At 48.9% G+C, this 23,807-nt stretch overlaps 1 protein-coding gene across 2 annotated transcripts in view; it reads left to right on the forward strand.

Annotated features, from left to right (window-relative positions):
- The window catches only part of ITGB5 (integrin subunit beta 5), a 105,040-nt gene that overhangs the window by 53,152 nt on the left and 28,081 nt on the right, over nucleotides 1-23,807 (forward strand). Inside the window, exons 6-10 of one of the 2 annotated variants that reach the window (XM_063086906.1) lie at nucleotides 1,305-1,466; nucleotides 2,906-3,001; nucleotides 4,702-4,791; nucleotides 12,542-12,676; nucleotides 19,525-19,954. In XM_063086906.1, coding sequence (XP_062942976.1) covers nucleotides 1,305-1,466; nucleotides 2,906-3,001; nucleotides 4,702-4,791; nucleotides 12,542-12,676; nucleotides 19,525-19,954 — 913 coding nt within the window. The remainder of the gene's footprint in view (nucleotides 1-1,304; nucleotides 1,467-2,905; nucleotides 3,002-4,701; nucleotides 4,792-12,541; nucleotides 12,677-19,524; nucleotides 19,955-23,807) is intronic. The other variant, XM_063086991.1, reaches the window with a different exon arrangement.

Raw genomic sequence — 23,807 nt, forward strand, 5'->3', positions numbered from 1 at the left:
CTTCCAGCTTCCTTGAAGTGTCCTCCTCATCTTCCCAGCTCAGCTTAAGTTTTTTCTATGCTGAGAAGTCTTTCTCTCCATCTCCTCATCTTTTCAGCTTCCACTGACATTGTATTTACAGTAGTCCCCCCTTATCCACAGGGGATACAGTCCAAGACCCCAGGGGACCCCTTTTCTCCCTCGTGTTGCTCTGACTTTTTGCAGTTTATTTATTTATTTTATTTCCATGCTGCTTCTGGAGCAAGTGAGAAAATATTATAGCTCTTTAGACTGTTTCATTCATCATTATGACTATAAATAAGAGAGGATGGTACCCTCGACCCCTCATCTGCCATAAGAGAGCAATAGCTTTTAGCTTGTAGGGTCTGTGAATCCAGTCTCTTATTTCAATATCAAATATGCAAGTGTAGGTAACACTTAGCAATGTTTAAATCCTTCATATATTCATCCTGCTACAATCACATTCCGGGATGCCCTTTCGCTGTTAGTAAGAAGGTGACCGTATCCCATTTTGTTGCTCTGTATCAGCGTCTAGCTGCTCCTAATAATAACTGGGAGTGTTTTTGTGTAGTGTTGGGGCCACAGTGGCTGAATATGAAAAAATGGAGTCCTTTCCTTGCAATACAAACCGCATTTAGCTGTGCCTAAGTCTGAAGACTGGATAAATTCCCTACAGGGAAGCAGTAAAAGAAAAAAAGAGCTGATCTGATTGACTTTAAACACCAAAGTGATTCAATTAGTGATTGGAGTGATTTACATCTGCCTGAGTAGGTAGCAGGTTTTACCAAGTCCCCAAAGGACAGATCCATCTATTGGTCACTTGAGCGCTCCATTCTGAGAGATTCATGTTTGATGTGGGGCTGAAGTGTTCACTTAACCATCATCTTAGACAAGCCCAGCCAGCCAGAGTGTGTTGGTGGGGGGTTGGGGTGGGTTAAAGGTTGTTCTGGGGAAGGAATAACAGGTGCAGCTGAAATGGGGAGCATGAGGAGGAGCAGCCCTCGGGTGTCACTGAAAGGAGTGGGGAGAGGGTGAAGGGCTGGAGGGAGAAGTTCCAGGTGCAGGGGCCTGTACAGGCAAAGGCTTGCAGATTCATCTCTGCATCTAGGCTCCAGTCCGGGTTGTCTCTTCCGAGCCTCTCTGGATCTCTCCCCAGTGGTTTTATGAGTGTGCCCCAGGTACACACAACAAGGGGAATGCCTCTGACTCAGTGTGTGACCCCTGGGACAGGCCAGTGCCCTGCCAGATGCCCAGGGGCAGGCTTGGGCAGGAAGTCTGTTGTACTCTCCACCTTTGTCCTGCAGGAGAAGATCGGCTGGCGAAAGGATGCACTGCACTTGCTGGTGTTCACAACGGACGACGTGCCCCACATCGCACTGGATGGAAAACTGGGGGGCCTGGTGCAGCCGCACGACGGCCAGTGCCACCTGAACGAGGCCAATGAGTACACAGCATCCAACCAGATGGTGAGGGCCAGGGACTTCCCTTGTGAACCTGCCTGTGGTCTGAGGGCTCGCCCAGCCTCTGGAAGCTTCCTCTGACCCTCAGTACTCACTGACTTTCTGATCCATTCTTGGGATTGGGTTTCATTATTCCATCTTCTCCAGCTGGGTTCCCAGAACTCTTCATTAACTTAGGACATTTCTCAGGGGTTTCTGAGGCTGGTTTATCTTTCTGCCACTGTGCACCTAAATGGGGAGTGTTTAGTTGAGGGAAGAGACGACCCGGAGGAGACAGGGTAGATCTCATAGGGGAGAGGTGATCTTAAAGGAGGGTGGGGGGCTATGTCCTTGCAGAGGTCACAACTGGGATAGAAGTTATAGGGCAAGACCTCCTGACTTGTAGAAATGGGATCCTGGAGGTGGTGAGTTTGCTTTCAGTGTCAGGAGTAGGCAGCAGGCATCCTAAATGGAATAGGGGCCCCAGGGACCTTCCACTCCCAATAGTCTGTGGCCACAACTATGTAATTTAAAAAGATTCATAGAAAATTTCAAACACATATAATAATAGACCTGTAAAATGAACCTCTGTATACCTTTCACCTAGACCCAACAATTATCAAGGTCTTGCCACATTTACTATACAATTCCCCGCCCCCCCCCCCAATTTGCATCCTCTTCTTTCCCAGATCCATTCTGGTGTCTGTCCAGTGAGAAATTCTTTCTAATGTTCTTTCCTTAACAAGTCCATTTTCTCCAGTTTCAAGAGGTGGGCAATACCCAGGCTTTCCATTTATCCAGGAATAATGGAGTCTGGAAAAAGGATGTGTATAGGATCCTTGTACCCATCGTTAGCCCTTAAAATCCTTAAGGACACTGTCAAGCTGCCGCTCAGCCTCCTCCCTCCCTCCTCAGTCTGCACCCCACCCACTCCCTACCCCATGGCCTAACTTAGTCCAGACATCAGCAGCCGCCTCTGCCCTTCTCAGCCATGAGCAGGACTGAGCAGGACTGAGCAGGACCTGTGGTGGACGCCGGCAGGCCTAACCATGGGGCATAGGGAAAGGAACATTGGGCAAGGAAACGTCTTAGGGAGAGAGGAAAGATAGCATGTGATGACAGCAGGTGGGAGGAAGTGGCTGTTCAGGGCCTCCCCACGGTTCCCCACCGCTGCTGACAGGATGGAGATTCAGACCAGGGTGGAAGCCCCCTCACCACCCTCCACTCTGGCGTAGGAGGAGGGAATCTAGTTTGGTGGGGCCCAAAGGATCCTTTCACTGAGGGTCTCCTCTACACAGTTCCTCAGGTCAGGAGCTTCCGGTGGGGCTTGGTTATTAAGGGGCTTTAAGGGACCACCAAGGGAAAGCTTCTCATGGCAAGTGCTGTGCTGCTGCGTGTGCTGGAGCCAGTGCTGGCATCCCAGCCTGTCAGAGATGGCACAACCCTGACTTTCGCCTTGGCTCTAGGACTATCCATCCCTTGCCTTGCTTGGAGAGAAGTTGGCAGAGAACAACATCAACCTCATCTTTGCAGTGACGAAAAACCATTATATGCTCTACAAGGTACGCTGGGAGAGAGGGAGGGAGGATGGTGACTGGTTTGGAGGCTAAGCCGACCCCATGAATGGGAGAGTAGAAGGTAGGGTGTGTTGAAGTGGGGGGCGGTGAGGGGTGTTCACAGCCCTGCCTGACCTAGTGGAAAATAGTAGTTTTAAGGAAACAAGTATTCAGATAGCAGATAATACCTTTGCAGGGAATTAAACTTACCATATCTCATTTGATTGCAAGAAAAACTGAAAATAGTATGAATTCCCATTTTTCAGATGATGAAATGGAAACACAGGGGCGTACTCTAATGGGAAAGAAAAATATAAAATAAAAATATAAAGAAAGAAAAGTAAGGTATCTAAGCAGGCTATGTCACTAATTCCAGTATTCCGGAGTTTTATGTCTTAGTGCACAGAGTATGGGAGACCAGTGAGTTATTCCAGGGCAGGAATTCCCAGAGAAAGCAATAAATGTCCTGAGTAAACACAGCAGTTTGTGTATGAATCTGTTCTGTCTAAAGAGACTTTTCCAGATCGTCCCATGGACCATCATTATAAACTCCCCTTGTGAACCTGCTCTTTCCCACAATCACAGATGAGTCCCGTTTTAAACTAGAAATCTGTGAGTTGTACAAGTGCTCACGTAAGGTGAACAGAAAGCCCGGCTCACATCCTCCGTCCTTTAAACTGAGAGACCGTGAGAACTGAATCCGAACCCTTTCCACTGCCGCCCTCAGAGCAGGCAGCCCTGGTTCCCTCTCCTCACAGCTCTTCAACACCCACAAAAGCACCTTTGTCTGTTTTTCTGTTGCTCCTGCCTGAGATTATCACTGATACAATGCACTATATCTTCTTGAGTTCTTTATCTTCTTTAGTCTGAATCAGTTTTAGAAGATGAAAACAAGGGAAGAAGATTATTTTTCTTTTTTGTTTAGTAGAAGATAGCAGGTTAAAGCCTATCCATTTGCAAATAGCATTTCTAGAGGGATCAATTGCACAGACTGTACTGGGCTGCCAGATGTTTCACGAGGGAGGAAATCCACCATGGCTTAAGCCATCCTTCCTCAGGACCAAGTAGACCATGTTCCAGGAGGAGGCCCAGCCAGCCCATGGCAGGCGGGGGGCAGTGGGTGTTTCTGTCGCTGTTATGAGTGACGTACTTGGGAGTTAGTAGAAATGAAAGAAGGAAGGAAAGGACTTCATGGCTGCCCATTTTGCCACGGGACCTCGCTCAGAGTAATCCGGAGGTCCTCGGGAGTAATCCGCTGTTCCTGTCTCAGCTCCCTATTAAGAAAGAGGCTGCATTTTAGTTGCCCTTTCAGTCCTGCTGAACTGTTGAGTGCATCCCTGAAGTTGAACCTGGGAATACCTGTGCAGACCAGGGCAGGGATGGCAAAAAATCCTCAAGGACACGTTGACCTTTCAGGATGGACCATTCCTTACACGCCAGAGGCGAGGGGTCTCCAAGGCATCATACTTTAGGAACAGATCTGGTTAGTCCCTTTGCTCTTAGATCTGCAGGGCTAGATACTCCTCAGCCTACTGCAACAACTCTGCACCCCCGTGCCAGCTCTTCTCAGTTTACAGTGCAAGAGAGTGGCCAGACACAGGCAGGGCCCCTTACAATTCTAGCTCAGATAGCAGTGTTCACTATTTGACAGTATGGAAGGGCAAAATGGGCTTATTTCTTTTCTTTCTTTTCTTTTTTTTTTCAAGAATTTTACAGCCCTGATACCTGGAACAACAGTGGAGATTTTACATGGAGACTCCAAAAATATTATTCAACTGATTATCAATGCATACAGTGTAAGTCACTGACTTTTTCCCCACAACCACCTCGATCCTCTTTCCACTGAGGCCCTGGGTGCTGAGTGGGTCCAGGTGGGCAGCGCACCTGCTGGCGTATGCGGCTCTGCTCCCCTGTCCCCTGGAGTTTGATGCCTGCCTTCACTCAGGGTCGGGGCGGAGAAAGCCACCCTGCTTGGTATGTCCCTCTCCCCCTGGCCTCTGTGATCTTGGCTCTCTCATCATCAGCTGAATGTTTGAGTCACACTCAGGCAGGTGGCTCTGACGCATCAGGTCTGATGCCTCGCATGGGGGTGCTGGTGCTCTCCACCCACCCAAGTGCCCGGGCGGATGCTGCCGTGGTGGTCCCTGTGTGAGGTGAGCAGGGCATCAGCTAGCCCAGCCGCCAGCTAGAAGGACTGAGAAGTGTACACGCCACCTCGCTCACAGTGGCCGGGACACTGGGATTCCTCAAGTTCGTGGGGCTAAGTGGAAAGCTGCAGACTAACATGGGCGGGAAGAATCCAAGGAGAACACAATTGGCATTTTGCTTACGTACTTAGGATCTGATTGTAGTCAAATCCCTGAGTGGGCCTGTTAAATTCCGTGCTGCTGTAACTCAGCCTGTGAACTTGGCTCTGACATAGTAAGTGCAAGTGCCCATAGACGCAGTTGAGGAGTCACTTCCACATCCCAAGCCAATCGCCCAAGGTATCACTTCCCAAAGGTTTCTCCTTCCTGTCCTCCTTTGCCTCAGTTCACGACACCCAAGAAGTACTTGACTCAGGCCTACCTTCTCTTGGGAAGACGGCAGGCAGTGTCTCGTGCTAGAAAGTGCGTGCCCCCTGCCATCCCGTTCCTGCTGGCCCCAGTGTGGTTGTGGCTTCCACACACCCCCATCCCCCAAGGAGCAAGATTCCCAAACTGGAATTCAGAGTGCCTCTTCCTGTTCAAACAAAGTCATACATAGACTGTATGGTTTAAGTAACACTATGAGTCTTAATTAAACTTATGTAAAATAGACTTTTGTAGGCTAACCTGGGAACCTAACTAATCAGTATGGTGTCACATATCTGTGAGAAAAATCATCTTGCTTTCCCAACAGTGGCTGATTTACTAATGGGTATTTGGAACCCTGCCTTGTCTAGTGTTGACTTTGTCCCCCTGCTGATGTGGCCCTGTTTTCAGTACAAAGTACTGCTTAGCTAGACGAAGAGCCACTAGGTAATGAATGCCTTTGCCCCTGGGGGACAGAGGTTGGGGTGTGGCCTGCCCTGTACTTAGTCTCCCAGAGCCTTGGTGTCGTAAAGGCAGCAAGTTCTGGGCAGCAGTGAGGATTTTTGGCTAGTTTTCCCTCTCTTCCTCCCCCACCCCTGCTGCCCCATCCTCTGTTGTAATTAGGGGTCCTCTTCCTCTCACGGATTCTGATACCCCCTCACTCCTGGAACTTCCTGTGCCGAGAAACTAAAGACTTCTGTCTTCCCTCCTATCCCACTCGACACATACCAACATCCTCTTTTCTGATATCTGGACTTTAAATCCTCACCATAGCCCCATGAGACAGGGTTTCCAAACTAACTTATACTTTAGTGGTTTTCAGATTTCCACAGTAATTTGGTTTGCGTTTCGGGAAGAGGGAGAACATGTGTGCTCGGTTATGCGGGCACAGAGATCTGCTGAAATGTAGCATACCCGGGGAACGTCTAAGAAAGCATGCGTGGGTGGGAGGGGCCGGCCTGCCCAAGGTCACCCTCTTTCCGAGGCCTGCTCCTCACTGTGCACCTCCGGGTCTCCCGCTATGGACACTGAGCTAAAGGAATAGAGGCAAGAGCTGGAGCCCCTGCCCTGTGCGGCTCCCCCCTTCCCTCTGAGGATGCCAGAGCCTGGAGACCCCACGGGGCAGAGGGGAGATGGTGCTGGGCCTGCTCTCACAGGTGGGGTGACCACAGCTCGCCTCCTGCTGAGTCGGGGCCTTTGGGGAAGAAATGGCTGAAGAGCAGCCTCATCTTGGGTTCTTGGAGTGGTGTGAGGACATTCTTCTGGGCTTCTGGGGAGGAAGTCATCTCCCAAGTTCAGAACCCCCTGGCAGCTGACAGGCCTCCGGGGCTCCCCCAAGAGCATTTCCTGGTGAAGGACCAGCTCTGTGCTCGCATGGCGTCAGTAAAGGAGAACATGGTGATGTGCAGTGCTGTTAAGCTGGCCGGGATGCCCTCTGCTCAGCTGGTGTTTTTTTGTGGCCCAGTGCTTCTGTCTGTCCATGCCCGTCAGGGGGACTGCTGCAAACATAAAAGCATAGTGGTGTATGTTCTCTGAGATATGGGGCATTGGCCCTGAGCAGGATTCATTACATATGTATTAATTTTCTTAATGGAAATCCAAGGACTGGGAGGGCGGGGGTGGGGGAGAGGCTTGGGGGTGAGAAGGGGAAACATTCTCTGTGGGGTAGACAGAGGTCAGGGGAGGATGGGGAACGTTCTCCTGCTGAGGAGTTGGGGCCAGGGATGACTTTTCTCTAAAACAATCTTTCCAGGCTGGAGCTGCATTTGGAACCTGGGGTGGATGCCCTGAGAGACTGTGGGAACTAGTGCTATAGCTTGATCCTGAGTTAAACTGGTTCCTGTAAGAAAACATGTCATGAAATGAAGTATACAGCTTATGAATGATCATTTGAAACTCAAGTCTTTTAAAAACGAGCAATTACTAGAATACTATTAACGATAACTATTCAAATTCAGTGGAATTTTTTTGAAAGCTTGATGGAGATACAATTAACATACAACAAACTGTACAGATTTAAAGTGTATACTCTGATAAGTTTTGACACGTGTACACCTGTAAAAGCATCACCACCATTAAGATATTGAACATGTCCATCACTCTAAAAAGTTGTGACCCTTGGTGATTCCCTACTTCCGCCCCTCCCTTCAGTCAAGATTTCAAAGAAATAAACATAGAAATGTGAAACTGCAAGGTATTTGGAGCAAAGTCTAGTTGGTTGAAGCCATGTTGAGGGTGGTGCTTGCGATACTGTGCTATAGCAAGAACTATATGTCTCAGTCTCTGTCCCCAGTTTCTGACATAAAGCTGCTAAAACCCTAGTAGATAGGGGTGCTAAGAGAATCTTTTGTTATATTTGAGCTTTGATCCTGGTTCCTGACACAGGATTCCTAAGACATTTGGAGTTTCCTTGGTGATAGGAGCATCTTTGGTTCTAATGAGGCAGCTCTTGGTGGGCTCCTGGGTAGCCTCAGGGTGGAGGCTGGTTACCAGGAGAACCAACCACATGATTAGAGTGTTAGGACTTTCCTCCTACTCCTGACATTGTGGGAGGGGAGAGGGACTGAAGATTATGTTGATCACCAGGGGCCAGTGATTTAGTCAATGATGTCTATGCAATGAAGCTTCCATTAAAACCCAAAGGACTAGGTTTGGAGAGCTTCTGGATTGCTGAACACTTGGAGGTGCCTGGAGGGTGGTACACCGGGGAAGGGCACAGAAGCACCATGCCCCTTCCACATGCCTTGCCCTGTGTATTACTTCATCTAGCTGTTCATCTGTATCCTTTATTAATATACCAGTAAATGCAACTGAAGTGTTTCCCTGAGTTCTGTGAGAACCCCAGTTTACAGGTGGCTGGTCAGAAGTATAGATGACAACCTATTGGTGTCTCGGGGTAGGGGGTGGGACTGAGCCTTTAATCAGTGGGATCTGACCTTGTCTCCTGGTAGATAGTGTCAGGATTGAATTGAATTGAATTAGAGGACATCTGGTGTCCATGCAGAACTGCTTGATGTGTGGGGGGGCCCCCCCCGACCTCCCTGCCAATCTGGTGTCAGAAGTGTTGTTTGAGTGATGTGTGAGAGTAGGAAAAACAGTTTGTTCTTCAGCGTACCCATCCTACTTGCTGCTGTCTTTCTGGCCAGCAGAAAGGCCCAAGGCTGGGCTTCCACCCCTTGCACTGTCCTGGACTTGAGCCTAGCATGGCCTCTGGAGTGGGGGGTGAGCTTGGCCAGTGGTAGAGGCTCCCATTACTCTGGTTATCCTTTTACCTGCTCTTCTATCTGGCCAGGGTCCAGTCCCAGCTGTTTGCATTTCTCTGGCACCTGATGGTCTGAGCAGTTTGTGGTAGATTTCGTGAGTCATGCAACACATGACTAAGTGTGGGTGTTGACTTTCACCTCCCCTAGAGGACTGGCAAACTCTCTGTGGGGACATTCTGAAAAGATCTTGGTTAGAGCATACGTAACAGATGAAGTGGCTATGGTATTTTGTCAGGCTGAGGAGAGCAGAATGGAAAGGGTATGTTTAATTTTATGTCTTGAAGAATCAGGTCTGTTGTACACATCGTTCATAGTTTGAAATCAACTATTAATGTTTTCTGGCTGTGCCAAATTCTTCATTGTTAGAAACCAGGTCCTCCCCAGGGCATTTGGTGATGTGGTGCTTTGCTGTATGGTAGGTGCTGGTGAGAGGTTCTCTTCCAGAGCTTGATGGTAGGACCCTGGGACCACACACGGAGGACATCAGCATCGTGTCCCATTGAGAAAGGGGAGGTAGGACTCCAAAAGAAATCACAAGGCCTCTTTTCAGAGTGGGGAAGAACAGAAGGAGCTGGAAGCCACCAGAGTTGCATGCAGAGGGTGACATCAGAGGCCGTGGTGTATTTTTCCCCAGCAGAGCACATGTTTCTCTTTTTGTTGTTGCCATAAAGTCTGCTCCCACCCATTCCACAGCTGGCCTGACTTAAAGCAATTGCAGATGTGACCCAGCCTGACCGAATATTTAATAGCCTTTAAACTTCTGACATTCTTGACATTGTTTCCTTTTCCTACGATGAGGAGTAAGGAATTGTCTTCAGGGATGAACGTAGTAGGAGTTCACTGAATTTCAGGAGTCTTCATGAGGAAGAACTGCACCACCTGTGGTTCTGTTCTTCTGCTATGCTCTCACAGTCTAGTGTGTGGCAGGCATCATGCTACCGCTTGGCAGTAAGACAGTGTACAAAACACAGTCCTGCCTTCCAGCAGCTCATAGTCTGCGGGGAGACTGACTCTTACAACCAGGGTACAACCTGATGATCCACATTTGCCAAAGTCAGAGAGTCAGTGGGGATTAGAAGGAGCACAGAAGTGGGGTGGAGAAGGCCTGCTTCTGGTCCTGCCTGCCTCTGCCAGCTGAGTGACCCTGGACAGGGCCTTTACTTTGGCCTCACTTCCTGCTTCCATAAATGAGAGGTTGGAATTGAATCATCTCCACAGTTCCTGCCACCTGTAACAACTTAGGAGTTTCTGATTTCAGAGATGCTGCGGGGAGCAGGAATAATACAACCTCCAGATCAGAACACAAGGCTCTGGGGTCTACGGCCTGAGTTGAGCATAGGGTTCAATTTCTAACCCATTGTAGTTATGATTCATAGACTAGGAGTCCACGTCCCCAGTGAGTGCTCTTCCTCCTTCTACCCAGTCCTCCACTGACTCTCCCAGGCAGCAGCTTAGGCAGATTTTGGTGGGGGGTGCCGATGCTTCCTTCTGATGTTTTGCTCCTGAACCCTAGGACCCCATATTGCAAATGACTATTTGCAAATAATTTTTTTTTAACATAGCTCCAATCCACCTAGCTCTTTTATGATAAACTTTTATCTCATCCTCATACTTATTTACAGTTAAAAATCTATTTTTTACAATTTACCATTTCTTAAAAAAATAAATTTTAAGTTTCATCTACTGGGCCTGAGTACCTTAGCATAGCTGTTATTGAAACATCCATCCTGCCATCTGTCCACTCATTCAACAAGAAAGAGCTTGTGCTAAGTCCTGGACAGATATATGATATGGCCCTTGGAATTCGCAGTGCAGTGGGGAAGACAGGTCTGTGAATAATGACTCACATTCAGCAGCATAGTGCTGTGTGTGTTGAGTGGTACTTTTGTGACCGTTGGCCAGTTAAGGCTGGCATTTCCAAGAGGAAGTGGATTTAAAAGGGGGATAGTATTTTTAGAGTGTAGAGGCACTTAGACAACTTGCTGCAAAGGGGGAGACTATTTTTTACAGAGTGTTTCTAACAAACTGTTAATTTGTTGGGAAAACTGCATATTTCTTTTATTCAAGCTTCGCACTACATGCTCAGCAAAAAAAGAGAAAAAGAAAACTCATGAGAGCAAGAGGCAGTTCTGCCTGCTGTTCTGTTCAATGACCACGCTCGCTACAGTGCACCTGAGAAAGGAGACGGGCCTCTGATCTTAGGTTCTGTGTGTCACTCAGAGTACATACATCCTGCTATACTGAGTGTGTTTAGTGTTAAAAAGATGCTTGATTTTTAATTTTTGGTAAAATATGGCCCATAAATGTAAGCCAATGACTTCATTTGGCTTCAGTCTCCAAAGTGGCATCTCTTCGGAGATTTTCAAGGGCATTTTTTAAAGCTAACAGACATATAGAAAATTGCACAAATTTTCCACACACTAAATATCTCAGAGGATCCAGCACCCTGGTCAAAAACACAGATCACCGGCTCCAAGAAGTCCCTGTCATGCTCTCTTCAATCTCTGTGCCCTGAGGGTAACCATTAGTTTTGCTTGCTTCTGCATTTCATATAAATAGAGTCATACAATATGTATGCCTTTGTGTCTGGCTTCTTTCGGGCAGTGTTATATTTGTGAGGTTCATCAATGTATGTACTTTGTTCATTCTCATTATGGGGTGGTATTCTACTCTGTGAACATACCGCTTTTTAAAAAATTTATTCTGCTGTGCATAGGCATTTGAGTAGTTTCCTGATTCCTGCTATTACAAACAGTGTTGCTGTGAAGATTCTTGTCCATGTCTTTTGGTGACATGTATATTTCTGTTGTGTATAATCCTAGGGTAAATGCAAAGGTCTGAGGTTGGCCTAAGCTTTAGTAGATGGTGCCTAATGGTTTTCTAAAGGTTTGTACCAATTTACATCCTCACCAGCAGGAGTGAGAGCCCCAGTTGCTCCACATCCTTTCCAACCCTTGATGTTTTCAGTCTTTTATTTTTTCTGCTCTGATGGGTAATTTTGACTTGACTTTTGTTTCATTCACTATCTTGGGAACAAAATCCACATATAAGATTGGATTATCTCATAATGTTCTTTTTTTTTTTTTTTTGTAGTTTTTTAAAAAGTAAATGTTTATTTCAAGTATGAAAAGCAGTGTTATAGCATTACCCCCAAATTGTGCTTCCTAATGTAGTTTCAGACTCATGAATGTGGACCTGACCTGGTGAGCACAGGCGTGAGGGAGAAGGATGATGGGGGTGGATACGTGGAGAAAGGGCCCACTGACCTGCTCTTGAAGGATGCGAAGGAGCCAGCCAGGGGAAGAGAGGAGGAAAGAGCCATTGGGCAAAGGAACGTTATCCTGGGCACTTATGAAGGCCCAAAGATGGGAGAGCACATGGCAAGATTTGAGGCACTGCATCTCTGAAGCTGAGGGTGGGGATGAGGAGGTGAGCAGGGGATGGAGTGTGCACCTTGCAGAAGATAAAAATAGCAAATGGCAGGTGGACCGTTATCAACCTCGCTAAGCTCACAGAGGGAAACATCAAGCCAGGTCTAGCAAGAGGGTGTGTGGGTATGGAGAGAAGAAAAAAGATGACGGAGAGGCAGGGAACCAAGCCCACTGGCTCCTTCCTTGGCGTGGAACTCCTGAGTTAGAGGAAGCCACTTGTGCATCAGAAAACCAGTGTGGGGAGCACCCCAGCGGTAGCCTTGACTAAGTGGTTGGGCTCCATTTTTTCTGTTCCTTCAGAGTATCCGGTCTAAAGTGGAGCTGTCAGTCTGGGATCAGCCTGAGGATCTTAATCTCTTCTTCACTGCCACCTGCCAAGATGGTGTATCCTATCCTGGTCAGAGGAAGTGTGAGGGCCTGAAGATCGGGGACACAGTAAGTTCTCACCCCCGGTTTATGTGTCTCTTGTCTGTCTGTTTTTACCGTTGGTTTGGATTGAACTCACGGAAGACCTGCTTATCAAATGTGGCGAGGTCACAAAGCTGGAGAAAACAGTTGATCTCATAAAGCAGGAAAACCAAGATTTAAAAATATTTTTTCAAAATTGATCTGGCTTGAAATCATCAGGGTTAGTATCTTATATTTAGTTCAGAATATTAATAGGATATGGGAAAGTTGGTTTGATAGTAAAAGAAAAACATCTGGCAGGTTCTAATGGATCAGAGGCTCAGTGAGAATAAAGTGTTGCTTTAAAAAGAAAAAAAAAGTAATGCCAATTGAGATTGTGTTAATAGAAGTATTGCGAAACCCCAGAGATAATGCTTCCAATCTTCTTTGTGTGGGTTGGACTGCAACTGGAGTTCTGTGTTCACTTCTTTTTTCAAGAGGAAAAGTGACAAGCCACTATCACAACGAATTGTCTAGAAACCAGGAAGGTCAAAGGAACTGGTATGTTTGCTGACAATAAGAGCATGAAGTCGGAACTCTTTTTGGATGCAAGGAACCGATGCCAATTTATGCTGCTTTAAGTGAAAAAGGGAAAAACAGTACAAGTCTATTGGTGTTCCTCATGGCACCCAAGGGGACAATGCAGTTAGTCCCGGGAAGGAGGGAAACAAAGTAAGCAGTGTGAATAGCTCTGTGTTCCCCGCCTAGTTCCCAGTACGGAAGACATTGTGACTCATGTTTACAGATGAGAAAAACTGAGGCAAGAAGAACTAATTGCCCAAGGTGCACATCCAGTGAATACCAAGTGCAAGTTCAAAGCCAGGGCTTTCTGGTTCTGAAGCCAGCCCCCCCACACCACCCTTACGTGGCCTCTTGGTGCCCATGATTCGCTCCTGCCATACCCATCTCAAAGGACTCGTATCAGAACAAGATGTGATGATGAACAGGAGCCTCCTCAGGGAGAACACAGTTTACTGAGCGCTTTTATCACATGTGGTCTACACAGCCTGCGGCTTAGGTGGGGAGCCCAGCGCTATGCTCACTGCCGATGGGCTGCCTGAGACTTGGGGGTGTGAGGGGCCTGCCCGAGCTTACCCAGCTAGTAAGCGGTGGACTCACCACCCAAACCATAGTCATTCCACTCCGAACCGAGTCACTTGCCAGTCATTGCCTGCCTGTTACAGAGGGAGTCATGTTAGTTACCATTTGATGCTCCCGGTACTGTGGTAGGGGCCTGATGGCTACTTTCTCTGCTTCCTACAGCAGCTTTGTAAGGTAGCTGTTACTTCCCCATTTTACATGCCCAAAACTGAAGTTCAAACTGGGGCCCAAAAACCTCCCCAGAAGTCCCACTGGCAGCGCGCACCCGCAGCCCCGATGCCGCAGCCCACGCTTTCTCCTCGTCTCTGTGCTTCAGAAGTGAAAGCTTCAAAGAAGCGGACGCAGATGTCGTTGCCCTTGTGTGCAGGCTCCAGTGTACACATTTTGGTTTTTGCTGAGATACCTCAGAAAGATAGGGAGACATTGTCCAGAAATCAGGAAAAGATTTTAAATGGCAATTTTTCACAAAAGTAAAAAAATCTCTACTATAGCAGGATGATTTTAGAGCATTTGAAATAGTAGTAAAGGAGAAGGGTGCTTCTCCCCACACCGACCACAGCTCTTCCTCTGGGATCTGATGGGCTGTAGCCTGTCCCAGCAGCAGCGGGCCCTCGGGCAAGCCTCCCTTGCTGGCTCGCTTCTTCTCATTGGCCCAGTGCTATGTCTTGCTGTCCAAGGACCACAGTCACATGGCCAGGGGCTCTATGCAAGGGCCTTGGGATATTTGTTTTCTGTGGAGGAAGACAGGCTGGCACAGAGCAGTGGCCACTCTGCTTGTCAGAGATGGACAGGATGCTGCTCACAAGGTCCACACAGGCCATGAGGGCCTCTGAGGCAGGGGCACAGAACTGGCTACATAGTTCATGGGTCCATGCTCAAAAATTATTAAGAATTTCAAGACAGCAGCAGCAGCAGAGCATTACATAAGCACAGGCCTTCAGTGGGCAGGGATGGCATGTAGCTCCACAGTCACACCCCCACAGAACCAGACCTGGTGGCGGGGGCAGCGGGGGGCTTTTCCACAACACCTTTATGATGAAGGAGAGGGGTCTGTCACTTCCCCTGAGCCCTGAGACAGAAGGGATACACTTCCAGCTGGGACCAGTCTGATTTTCTTTTTGGGGGGTCAGCTGGCTGGTACAGAGATCTGCACCCTTGACCTTAGTCTCTAACCAACTGACTGCACTTTAACCAACTGAGCTAACTGGCCAGCCAAGTCTGATTTTCTTAACCCTGGCCCAAGAAGAGAAACTTTCCATCCCTCCTCTCAGGTGTAACTGCCTTTCTCCAAAGAGTTTCCAGTTGGGCCTCAGTAACCAGCTGTGCTACGAGCATGTGGGTATTTCCCTCTGGACATTGGTCCCAAGGACATAGATTTCAGAACTTGCCAGTGACTGTGTTGAAATCCACTCATGTTCAATAAGTATTTATATGCCAAATACTGTTTTCACTCAGAGTGTAAGAAGGAAGCAGACAGGTCAGGGGTTCAGAGTGTGGTGGAAGAAATAAACATGCAAATGAGTCAGCCCCATGGAGGGTGACGAGCACCCTGATAACAGCTGGGCATGGCACTGTGGGAGTCCAGGGAGAAGGGCCTGGCATCGCAGAGGGGTGCTGCTTGAGCTGAGGTCGGAGCATGAGTAGGAGATTTCCAGACATAGGAAGGGAGGGTGGGGTGGTCCAATTATGGGCATGGCCTGTGCAGAGCAGCAAGGTGAGTCTGCTCTGGTGAAAGCATCACCCGTTTGCAAGGGTAATAAGGCAGCAGAGGGTGATGGCCATGGTGGTCAAAGGAGGGGGTTGGGGACTGAGGGGAGAGGGGCTGGCTCGGGTCACACTGGTAGGCACACATGCCAAGCTAAGGGGTTTGGCCATTACTTGGTGGATGGGTTCCATTCTTTGGTGTGACAAGTTGGGAGGGCTATGGACAAGTCAGAGAATGGCTCGGGTGTAAGCAAGAGTGTGGGGCACAGCAGAAGGGCTAGGGACTCGCCTGGAGAAGAGCAATTAGGAAAAGCAGGCAAGGTTCATGCCATCCAGTGTCTCAGGATCTGTCCCATGGATGAGGACACAGCCCATGACTAGGCAGCCTTGGGACAGCTGGGTTAAGTGGCAGCCAGGTGGCTCTCACTTCCTTGTAATTACAGCTTCCTGCTGGGTGGTGGAGGGCAGGCAGCAGCTCTGTGGTCACGTCCAACCAGAGGCAGTGGTTCTGTGACTACCCTGTGTTCTCTAGGTTAAGACATCCATCTAGCAAGAAGCAGGTGAGGGGGTAGGGGGTGAGGGAAAAGGATGTCTTCAAAGAGAAATTCTTCTTAAATAAAACCTTGAAAGCCTCAAATCCAATGAGGCTCTGTTCTCCAGTGATTTTACTTGTTTCCCTAATTTTCCTCCCCTGGTCCTAACACCGGTGAGGGCTGATGGAATAGTCCCAACCACCAGGACTTGGCTTTCTCAGTTACTGCCTTTGACAAATCAGTATGCAAGTGGCTGGCTGTGCAGCTAGGCTAATGCCCAGTACAAAGGACTCAGTGAGCCCCTGTCACGGGCTTCCCATGGCACTCCCTGCTCCTGTCCACTCCTCTGTGGCTCTGTACCCTGTGCCCATCCCAGCTCTTTGTTTCGTTGACATCTGAGTGGATTTGGCATCTGCACAGCCTTGGGTTTTGTGGGTTTGGGGCAGGGGGCCCACAGCCCTTCAGGGGAACCAGGGACATCCCAATGAGGGTATAATAAGACTGGGCAGGAGGGGTGCTGTGTCTGGGACCTTTCTCTGGAATCTTTGAACAGGGAAATGGAAAGCCTCAGGAGCTGGGGAGTACTCGGGGTCAGTCGGAGTCCTCAGTAATCAGGGCAGAGAAGCAGGAAGCCTCAGTCCAGTTACCTTCCAGCCTCTCTGGATCCTCTCCTAATCCAGTAGGGAAAATGGACTCTCTGAAAGGAGGGGTAAGTGAGCAGAATTACTTGTTCCCAAAGTGCTTTTTATAGCATTCTTGGGCCCAGCAGGAGCCGAGACCCAGTGGCTGAAATAGAGCCGTTGTCTGGGTATCAGGGAACGGCTGCATGCCAGGCCGCATGGGGCCAGACAGATACAGCTGGACTGGACCGAGGCCTCAGCTGGGGAAGGCCGCCGGGACTTGCTTGCTTGCCTGGCCAGGCAGGCGGTGCCTGAGCATCTCTACGTCCTGGTGATCCGGGTGCCAGCCCTGACCCAGGGGCTCCCTAACCTCTTCACTTGCTCCCAGGCAAACACAGACACACCAGCAAGACTCAGGAGATTTAACTCCCTCTTTCCTTACTTTATCCCTTGACACGGGCAGGTTTCCATGGGGGATGGACACTCCCCACAGTCTTTTGATAATTAAATGCCTTTGGCTCTTGGTCCAAGTATTCTTTTGTAGTTTATTCCATTTCTGACGCACAGAGGCCTTTGTGGGGCAAAGCTTTTCGTTAAACAAATCCAGCAAGTTGTATCCCTAAGAGGTGGTAGCTTCCAGCAAGTCACTGTTTCTCTCTGGGCCTCAGAAGTGAGGACGGTGTTGGCCTCTCGAAGGCCTCTACATTCCTGATGGCCCCATGGGTGCCTTTGGTCAGGCTCAGCCTCCATCCCTTCCCAGCTGCAGGCTCAGATCATTCCCAGCCCAAGGCAGGAAGGTTTGGAGAAGTATTTGGCCACCACTTTGGGAGTCACCATCACATGGTCCTTGAAGTAAGTCAGGCCGGCTCTCCCTGTGCACCCAGATCTGAACACTGGGTGTCTACCTTGTCACCCGCTTCCAGGAGGTGATGTGTTGAGTTCTAAGCCTGGCCCACCCCCCACCGGCTGTGTGACCATGGCCGAGTTCATGGATCCCACCAACCCCTTTTTCTCCATGGTAAAATAAGGACACTTCTTTCTAGGGTGTGTAGAAGAGATGCTTGTGGAAATGCCCAGCACAGTGCCTGTGCATAGTAGGCATTCGGCAACTGGTAACCATTAGTGTTGACATTAGCACAACCCAGTGCCCAGGTGCATCCCCATCTTGTTTCCTTACCTTGAGAGCCTCCCTGTACCTCAAGGCCTTGGAACTTATCCGTGAACTTGCTTTTGTCAATCTCTCTCCTTTGCCTTCTCCTCCACCCACACAGAGATGGAGGGTGAGTGGGGGCTTGTCCAGACTGTCTGCAGCTGGCTCGGTTCCCCCCAGTGTCTTCTTCCCCTGGGCTCCTGGTCACTGTCCTCAGCTTAACTGTCCAAAAGCCTCTCCTGCTGAGCCTCCAGCTGAGTCTTGGGTGTCTGTTGTCAAGTCCTCTTGCTGCCGAGCAGGGTTTCTCCAGGACTTAGATTGCTGGGTCTGTCCTCCTGTTCAGTACCCCATGTCCCCACCCCATGCAGGGTGTCCCTAGATGTCACAGAATCTGAGGGGGAGGCCTTTTGAAAGTAGTAAAGATCTCAAAGTGATAGCGATCTATAGAAACATATTTCCAGTGTTCTCAAAAAATAAACATTATTACCTGAAAAGTGCCCAGTAAAGTATTAATGACTTTAAAAAACTAGCTTTATTCCAACCGAAATAATAGAATTAAGAATAGTAATAACTAAAAGTGGTTCCTAACCCATTCTGAGCTTCAGAGTGATCTGAGGAACCCTTTGAAAAAAGAGACATCTGGGCCCAGAGGCAGTGAGTCGGTCTGTGGCGTGGGCCAGCCTGTCTGAAGGGGCTCTGCCCCACTCTGGGAGAAGCACTAGCGACGGCGCTTCCTCAGGCGGGCAGCATCTGTCTGCATTTCCGTGGGACTTACAGTGCCCTGCTCCCGGGGCCCTGCTGGGTGGCTCGGCCCCCATGTGGCTCTTTTCTCCAGTGGAGTGTTGGGGGGGGGGTGTCGCACTGTTTTTCGTCATCCTCGCTTTCCTCACATCCCAGCCCTGTGGGTGGCTGGCGGGCGTCTCTCCCGCACCACCATCTGCCACCCAGCCAGGTCCACCTTGCTGCCTGTTTCCACGGCAACCCATGAGAAGCTCCAGAGTTGGAAACACTTCCTAACAGGTTTTGTTTCAAAAGAAAAAAATGTCCACCTGCATGGTGCATCTCATCAGGTGATGACTGTTGCATAAGACCTCAGGGCTGTGGCTGATCGTGAAGGACGCATCTGTGAGAACCACCCACAGAAGCCACGGGGGCTGCAGGTGTGTCTGCAACGAGCCCTCAAGGGTCAGCTTATCCCTTCTCCAGTGGGAAGGGACCCTCTCCACAGAGGGGCGGGCGGCACTCACCACCCCGGCACCTGACACAGAGCAGTGCCCAGAAAATATCTGTTGAATGAATGACTTAAAATGGGCGGGGGAGAGGTGCACTGCAGTGGGGTGGGAGAGGATAGAATAGAAGTGAAAAGAAAGGGGAGAACAAGGACTGTGTGAACTTGAGTGGATTCTTGTACCTTTCTGTAGAAACCATTTCCTTAGGGTCGTGAGGAGGAGAAGAGGTCATTAATGGATGTTAAAGAACCAAGCACAATGCATGTCAAATGTTAGCACACCTGAATATTCTCTTCTCCATAAAGTGCACAACCATGTGATTCTGAGGTCTCCTCCAGCTTGGGCCACGCAGTGGCTCTAGCCGTGCGCCTGGAGAGGGCTGGAGTTGGCCGCAGCTCTCCACCGAGGGTCTCAGGGGAGCTGTGCTTGGTGGTCCCTGGGTGATAAGGAGGCCCTGCCTCACTGTGGCCACCATGTTTCCTCTCTTCCTTCTGCCCAGGCGTCCTTTGAGGTGTCGGTGGAGGCCAGAAGCTGCCCTGGCAGGCACACGGAGCATGCGTTTGCCCTGAGGCCGGTGGGATTCCGGGACAGCCTGCAGGTGGGGGTTGCCTACAACTGCACATGTGGCTGCAGTGCGGGGCTGGAGCCCAACAGTGCCAGGTGCAGTGGGAATGGCACTTACGTCTGCGGCTTGTGCGAGTGCAACCCCAGCCACCTGGGCACCAGGTGTGAGTGCCAGGAGGGGGAGAACCAGAGCGTGTACCAGAACCTGTGCCGGGAGGCAGAGGGCAAGCCTCTGTGCAGCGGGCGTGGCCAGTGCAGCTGCAACCAGTGCTCCTGCTTTGAGAGCGAGTTCGGCAAGATCTACGGGCCTTTCTGTGAGTGTGACAACTTCTCCTGTGCCAGGAACAAGGGAGTCCTCTGCTCAGGTATGTGTCCCTGGCAAGCACTCTTGCCATGAGCCAGACCCAGGCCCAGGTGCTGTTAGGACATCTCCCCAGAGCCTGTCTTTTCCTCAGGGTGGTGGTGGAAAGTGTCACAACCACGGCTGTCCCAGAAGACCAGGGACAAGCTTTGCCCACCACAGTCATGGTGGTAGGGACCAACATGTCAATTTCAAGGGCAGGAGAAGGACTGCCATATCATGAGGACTCTCAGAGTTGGGGGTCTCCCCGTGGGCCATTAACCTCCCGATTAACGCGGGACTCACCTGCATGGCATTCCTGACAGGTGGAAGTGTTCAGCCTCTTCTTGACCGCCTCCCAGGACAGAGAGCTCGTTGGGGCTGGTAATAGCCACCCCCTTGTTAGAAACTATATCCGTCCCTTACTGCTGCTCTAACAGATCAACACAAACTTAGTGGCTTAAAACAGTACAAATTTATCCCATCACAGCTCTGAAGACCAGAAGTCTGAAATGGATCTTATTTGGCCAAAATCAAAGTATCAGCAAGGTTGTATTCCTTCTAGAAGCTCTAGGAGAAAATCCTTTTCCTCACCTTTTCCAGCTTCTAGAGGCTGCCCATGCGTGTTCTTTGGCTTGTGGCTCCCTCCTCTATTTTCAAAGCCAGCCGTGCAACATCCTCAGATCTTTCTCTGACTCTGACCTCTGCTTCTGTTGCCATCTCTCTTTCTCGGATGCTCCCTCTTATACGGACCCTTGTGATTACATTGGGCCCACAAGGATAACCCAGGAAAATCTTCCCTTCCCAAGGATCTTAATCACATCTGCAAAGTTCCTGTTACCATGGAAGGTGGGATAGTCATGTGTTCCAGGGATTAGGACATGGACATCTTTGGGGGCCATTATTCCACCTGTCACCTGCATAGTTTAGAAGTTCCTCTTTATGTTGAACAGAAGCTTGTTTCTCAGTAACTTCCACCCAGTGGTTCACACTCTAGAGTCCCTCTCCTACATGACAACCTGTCAAACATCTAAAAGCTTCTTTGTGTTTCTCTGTTCTCTCTTCTTATCCAGGCTAGACACCCTAAGTCTCTTCCTGCTCTGAGGGCTGGATCACTTGTTAAGTGTATGTCACAGAATTGAGCATGTTGTCATTCTAGACAATGCCAGAGTCAGCCAAGCATTTGCTTCCCTTGATCTGGATGCTGCACTTGCACTGGTACATCCCAATGATACATTCACTTTTCTGTTAAATAGTCACATTACACTCTTTAATTTTACTATCAAACATTTGAGGTTTTTAACTTTTTGAATGAACAATGGCCAAGCCAAGTTTTTATTGCGTTGTGTTTGAGCAGTTAGTTTTTCAAATCCAAGCACAGGACTTTACATTAAGTACAGTTAAATTACAAGTTGGCAGTTTCCATTCTGGAGTTGCATTCTGATGAGATATTTTAAAATTGTGTCTCAAAAGGCCTATTCCATCCAACACCATGCCACCTGCAAAGATAATGAGCAGAACAATTTTAGGCAGGGCTGTAGTTTCTTCTACAAATCATTCATTCTGCAGTTTCTAGAATTCCCTCCTTGAGATTGGTCTTCCAAGTGGGAAGGGTGGATTTGAAAGGAACTCAGGGATTACCTGGGAAGATGAGGTGCATGTGAGCAGGTGGGAACATGTGAACAATGTGTCACTGTGGGAGGAGCAGCCGCCCCCCAGGTGACAAGCAAGTGTTGAGAGTTGTGTGAACATGGGTTAGCAAGAGAGGCTTGCTGGAGCAGACCTTCCTGTGAGACAAGCATGAGTACATTCATGGTGCTGGGGGGCCACAGTAGTCAAAATTGCAATCACCCCAGAAAGTACAGGATACATGAATGTCATAGGAGAGAAAATTAGTTGGAAAAATTAGGATTTGATGTACCAAACATGGAACTAAGTGATGATAGATTGGTATTGGCTGGCTGGTTCTGAGTTGGCATAAAAAAGCATGGGCTCAGTAACAGGCAGGCCTGAGCCTAAATCCCATGACTGCAGATGCTGCTTGTGGGACTTTGGGTGTAGAGTTGTTGTGAGGAGTAAGAGAACATGTGTAAAGCACCTAGCACATTGCCTGGCACAAAAGGAGGACTCGCCCAGTGCTGGTTCCCTTACAAGTCAGTGCCACACCCTCTGGGAGCTGCAGCTGGTGCCTGGTGTGTGGGAGGGGCCTTCCCCTGTGAGTCCCCAGGCTAGCCTAAGGGACTGCAACATGGCAGGATGTAGTTTCTGTTCCCCTTAGCAGCCACAACAGAAGCTCCAAGAAGCCCAGCAGTGTCCGTAATCAATTTATACCAAGGTTTTTCTTTTAAAGAGGTGTTAGCAAACGTCACAGAACTGTCCCTCCTTTCCCTTCCAGAGCCAGAAATAAGCCTCTGATCACTTTGCTCCAGAGGACTGCTTGTGCCCATGTTGCCTGGGAGCAAGGGCTTCCAAGTCAGATGACATGTGCAAACTCCATCTCCACAATTTATTAGCCTGCAACCTCAGTTGTCTTGGACTTTTGGTTTTCCCATCTCTAAAGATGGGCCACCACCACTTATTCCTGTGTTAGGTTGAAAATTGAAGGAGAAGACAGGTCTGGCCTGGCACTCGGTGGGGAACAGGGCAGTACCTGCAGGGGCCTCCTTATCTGTCCTCCGCTAAGACGTGCCATTTCTCTGAGTAGAGCACAGAGCCTGGGAGGTGCAGGGTGAGTGGGAGACGAGGCCTGAGTGGGCTTCAGTAGGGAAAACTCGTCCTTTGGGAAACAGGAATATTCTGTCACTCAGTGAACCCACAGCTTTTTTGTTCAACCACCAGAACCCACAGTTCTCCTCAGTTAACCTTGCATTTCAGAATTCTACCAGACCTCATATCCAAAAGCCCCCGGGGCTCTTTCTCTTGCTCTTCCCTTCACCCTGTACAATTCTGTGGTATTGGGTAACTCACATGTCATGGGGCAGAGAAACCAGGAGTTCGCCAAGTCCTGGAAGCTCCCAGATGAGCCATGCTCCAAAGTCACTACTTCCCTGGGATGGCTGAGATGGAATGTTTTTTGTTTTTCCCTCATCAGAAAAGCCATACACATGCATTAAGGAAAACTTGAAAAATCCAGGGAAGTTAGGTCTAGAATATTCTGAAGAATAGAAATAAATTTTTTTAATAACTGTCTGTAATTTCATTACTCATATTTTAAGAGGCCATTTTAAGAGGCTTTTTTGGAAGAAAAAACTTTCTTCTAAAGTTTTTTCTAAGTGTTGTGTATATTTATGGGTGCATATAATTTTGTATCTTAATTTTCTTCATATAATATATCCTAAGAAGCACTTGAAGTTGAATTACTTTAGTATATCATTGATTAGAACATTTTGCCTCTTTCTCTTGCAGCCCCAACTAGCCTCCTCCACCTCTTCAATTTAAAAGCAACAGCTAGTTGAAACGTGAAGCTGTCCAAGTCTTCCTGGAAAAATTAGTTTCTGGATGAGGTCATTGTTGTATTTGATAATTTAGGAAAGACTTAAAACTGAGCCCAGCTCCAGGCAGGACTTGATAACCCACGTTCATGCAGTGGCTCCTTGCACAACATTGAGGCTCCCAGCAACTCCTGGTCTCTCAAACCCTACGGCTCTTTCAGGGGGCAGCTATGAATGGGTGGGGAGCACTCCAGCCCTTGATTCCTTGGCACCCGTGGTCAGCTTAAGGCCCCCACTGGAATTGTGCACATTGGTTTTGAGCTCTTGGGTTGCTGTTATACTTGGGGTTTTTGTGGGAGAGAAGGCTGTTTCCCAACCACTGCTCTGCTTTTGAAGATGCTGACTCAGGCACTCTCAGGCAGCTGACTTCAGCATTCTCTCTGTTTT

The sequence above is a fragment of the Cynocephalus volans genome, chromosome 1, assembly GCF_027409185.1.
Source record: "Cynocephalus volans isolate mCynVol1 chromosome 1, mCynVol1.pri, whole genome shotgun sequence".
NCBI classification, from domain to species: Eukaryota; Metazoa; Chordata; class Mammalia; order Dermoptera; family Cynocephalidae; genus Cynocephalus; species Cynocephalus volans.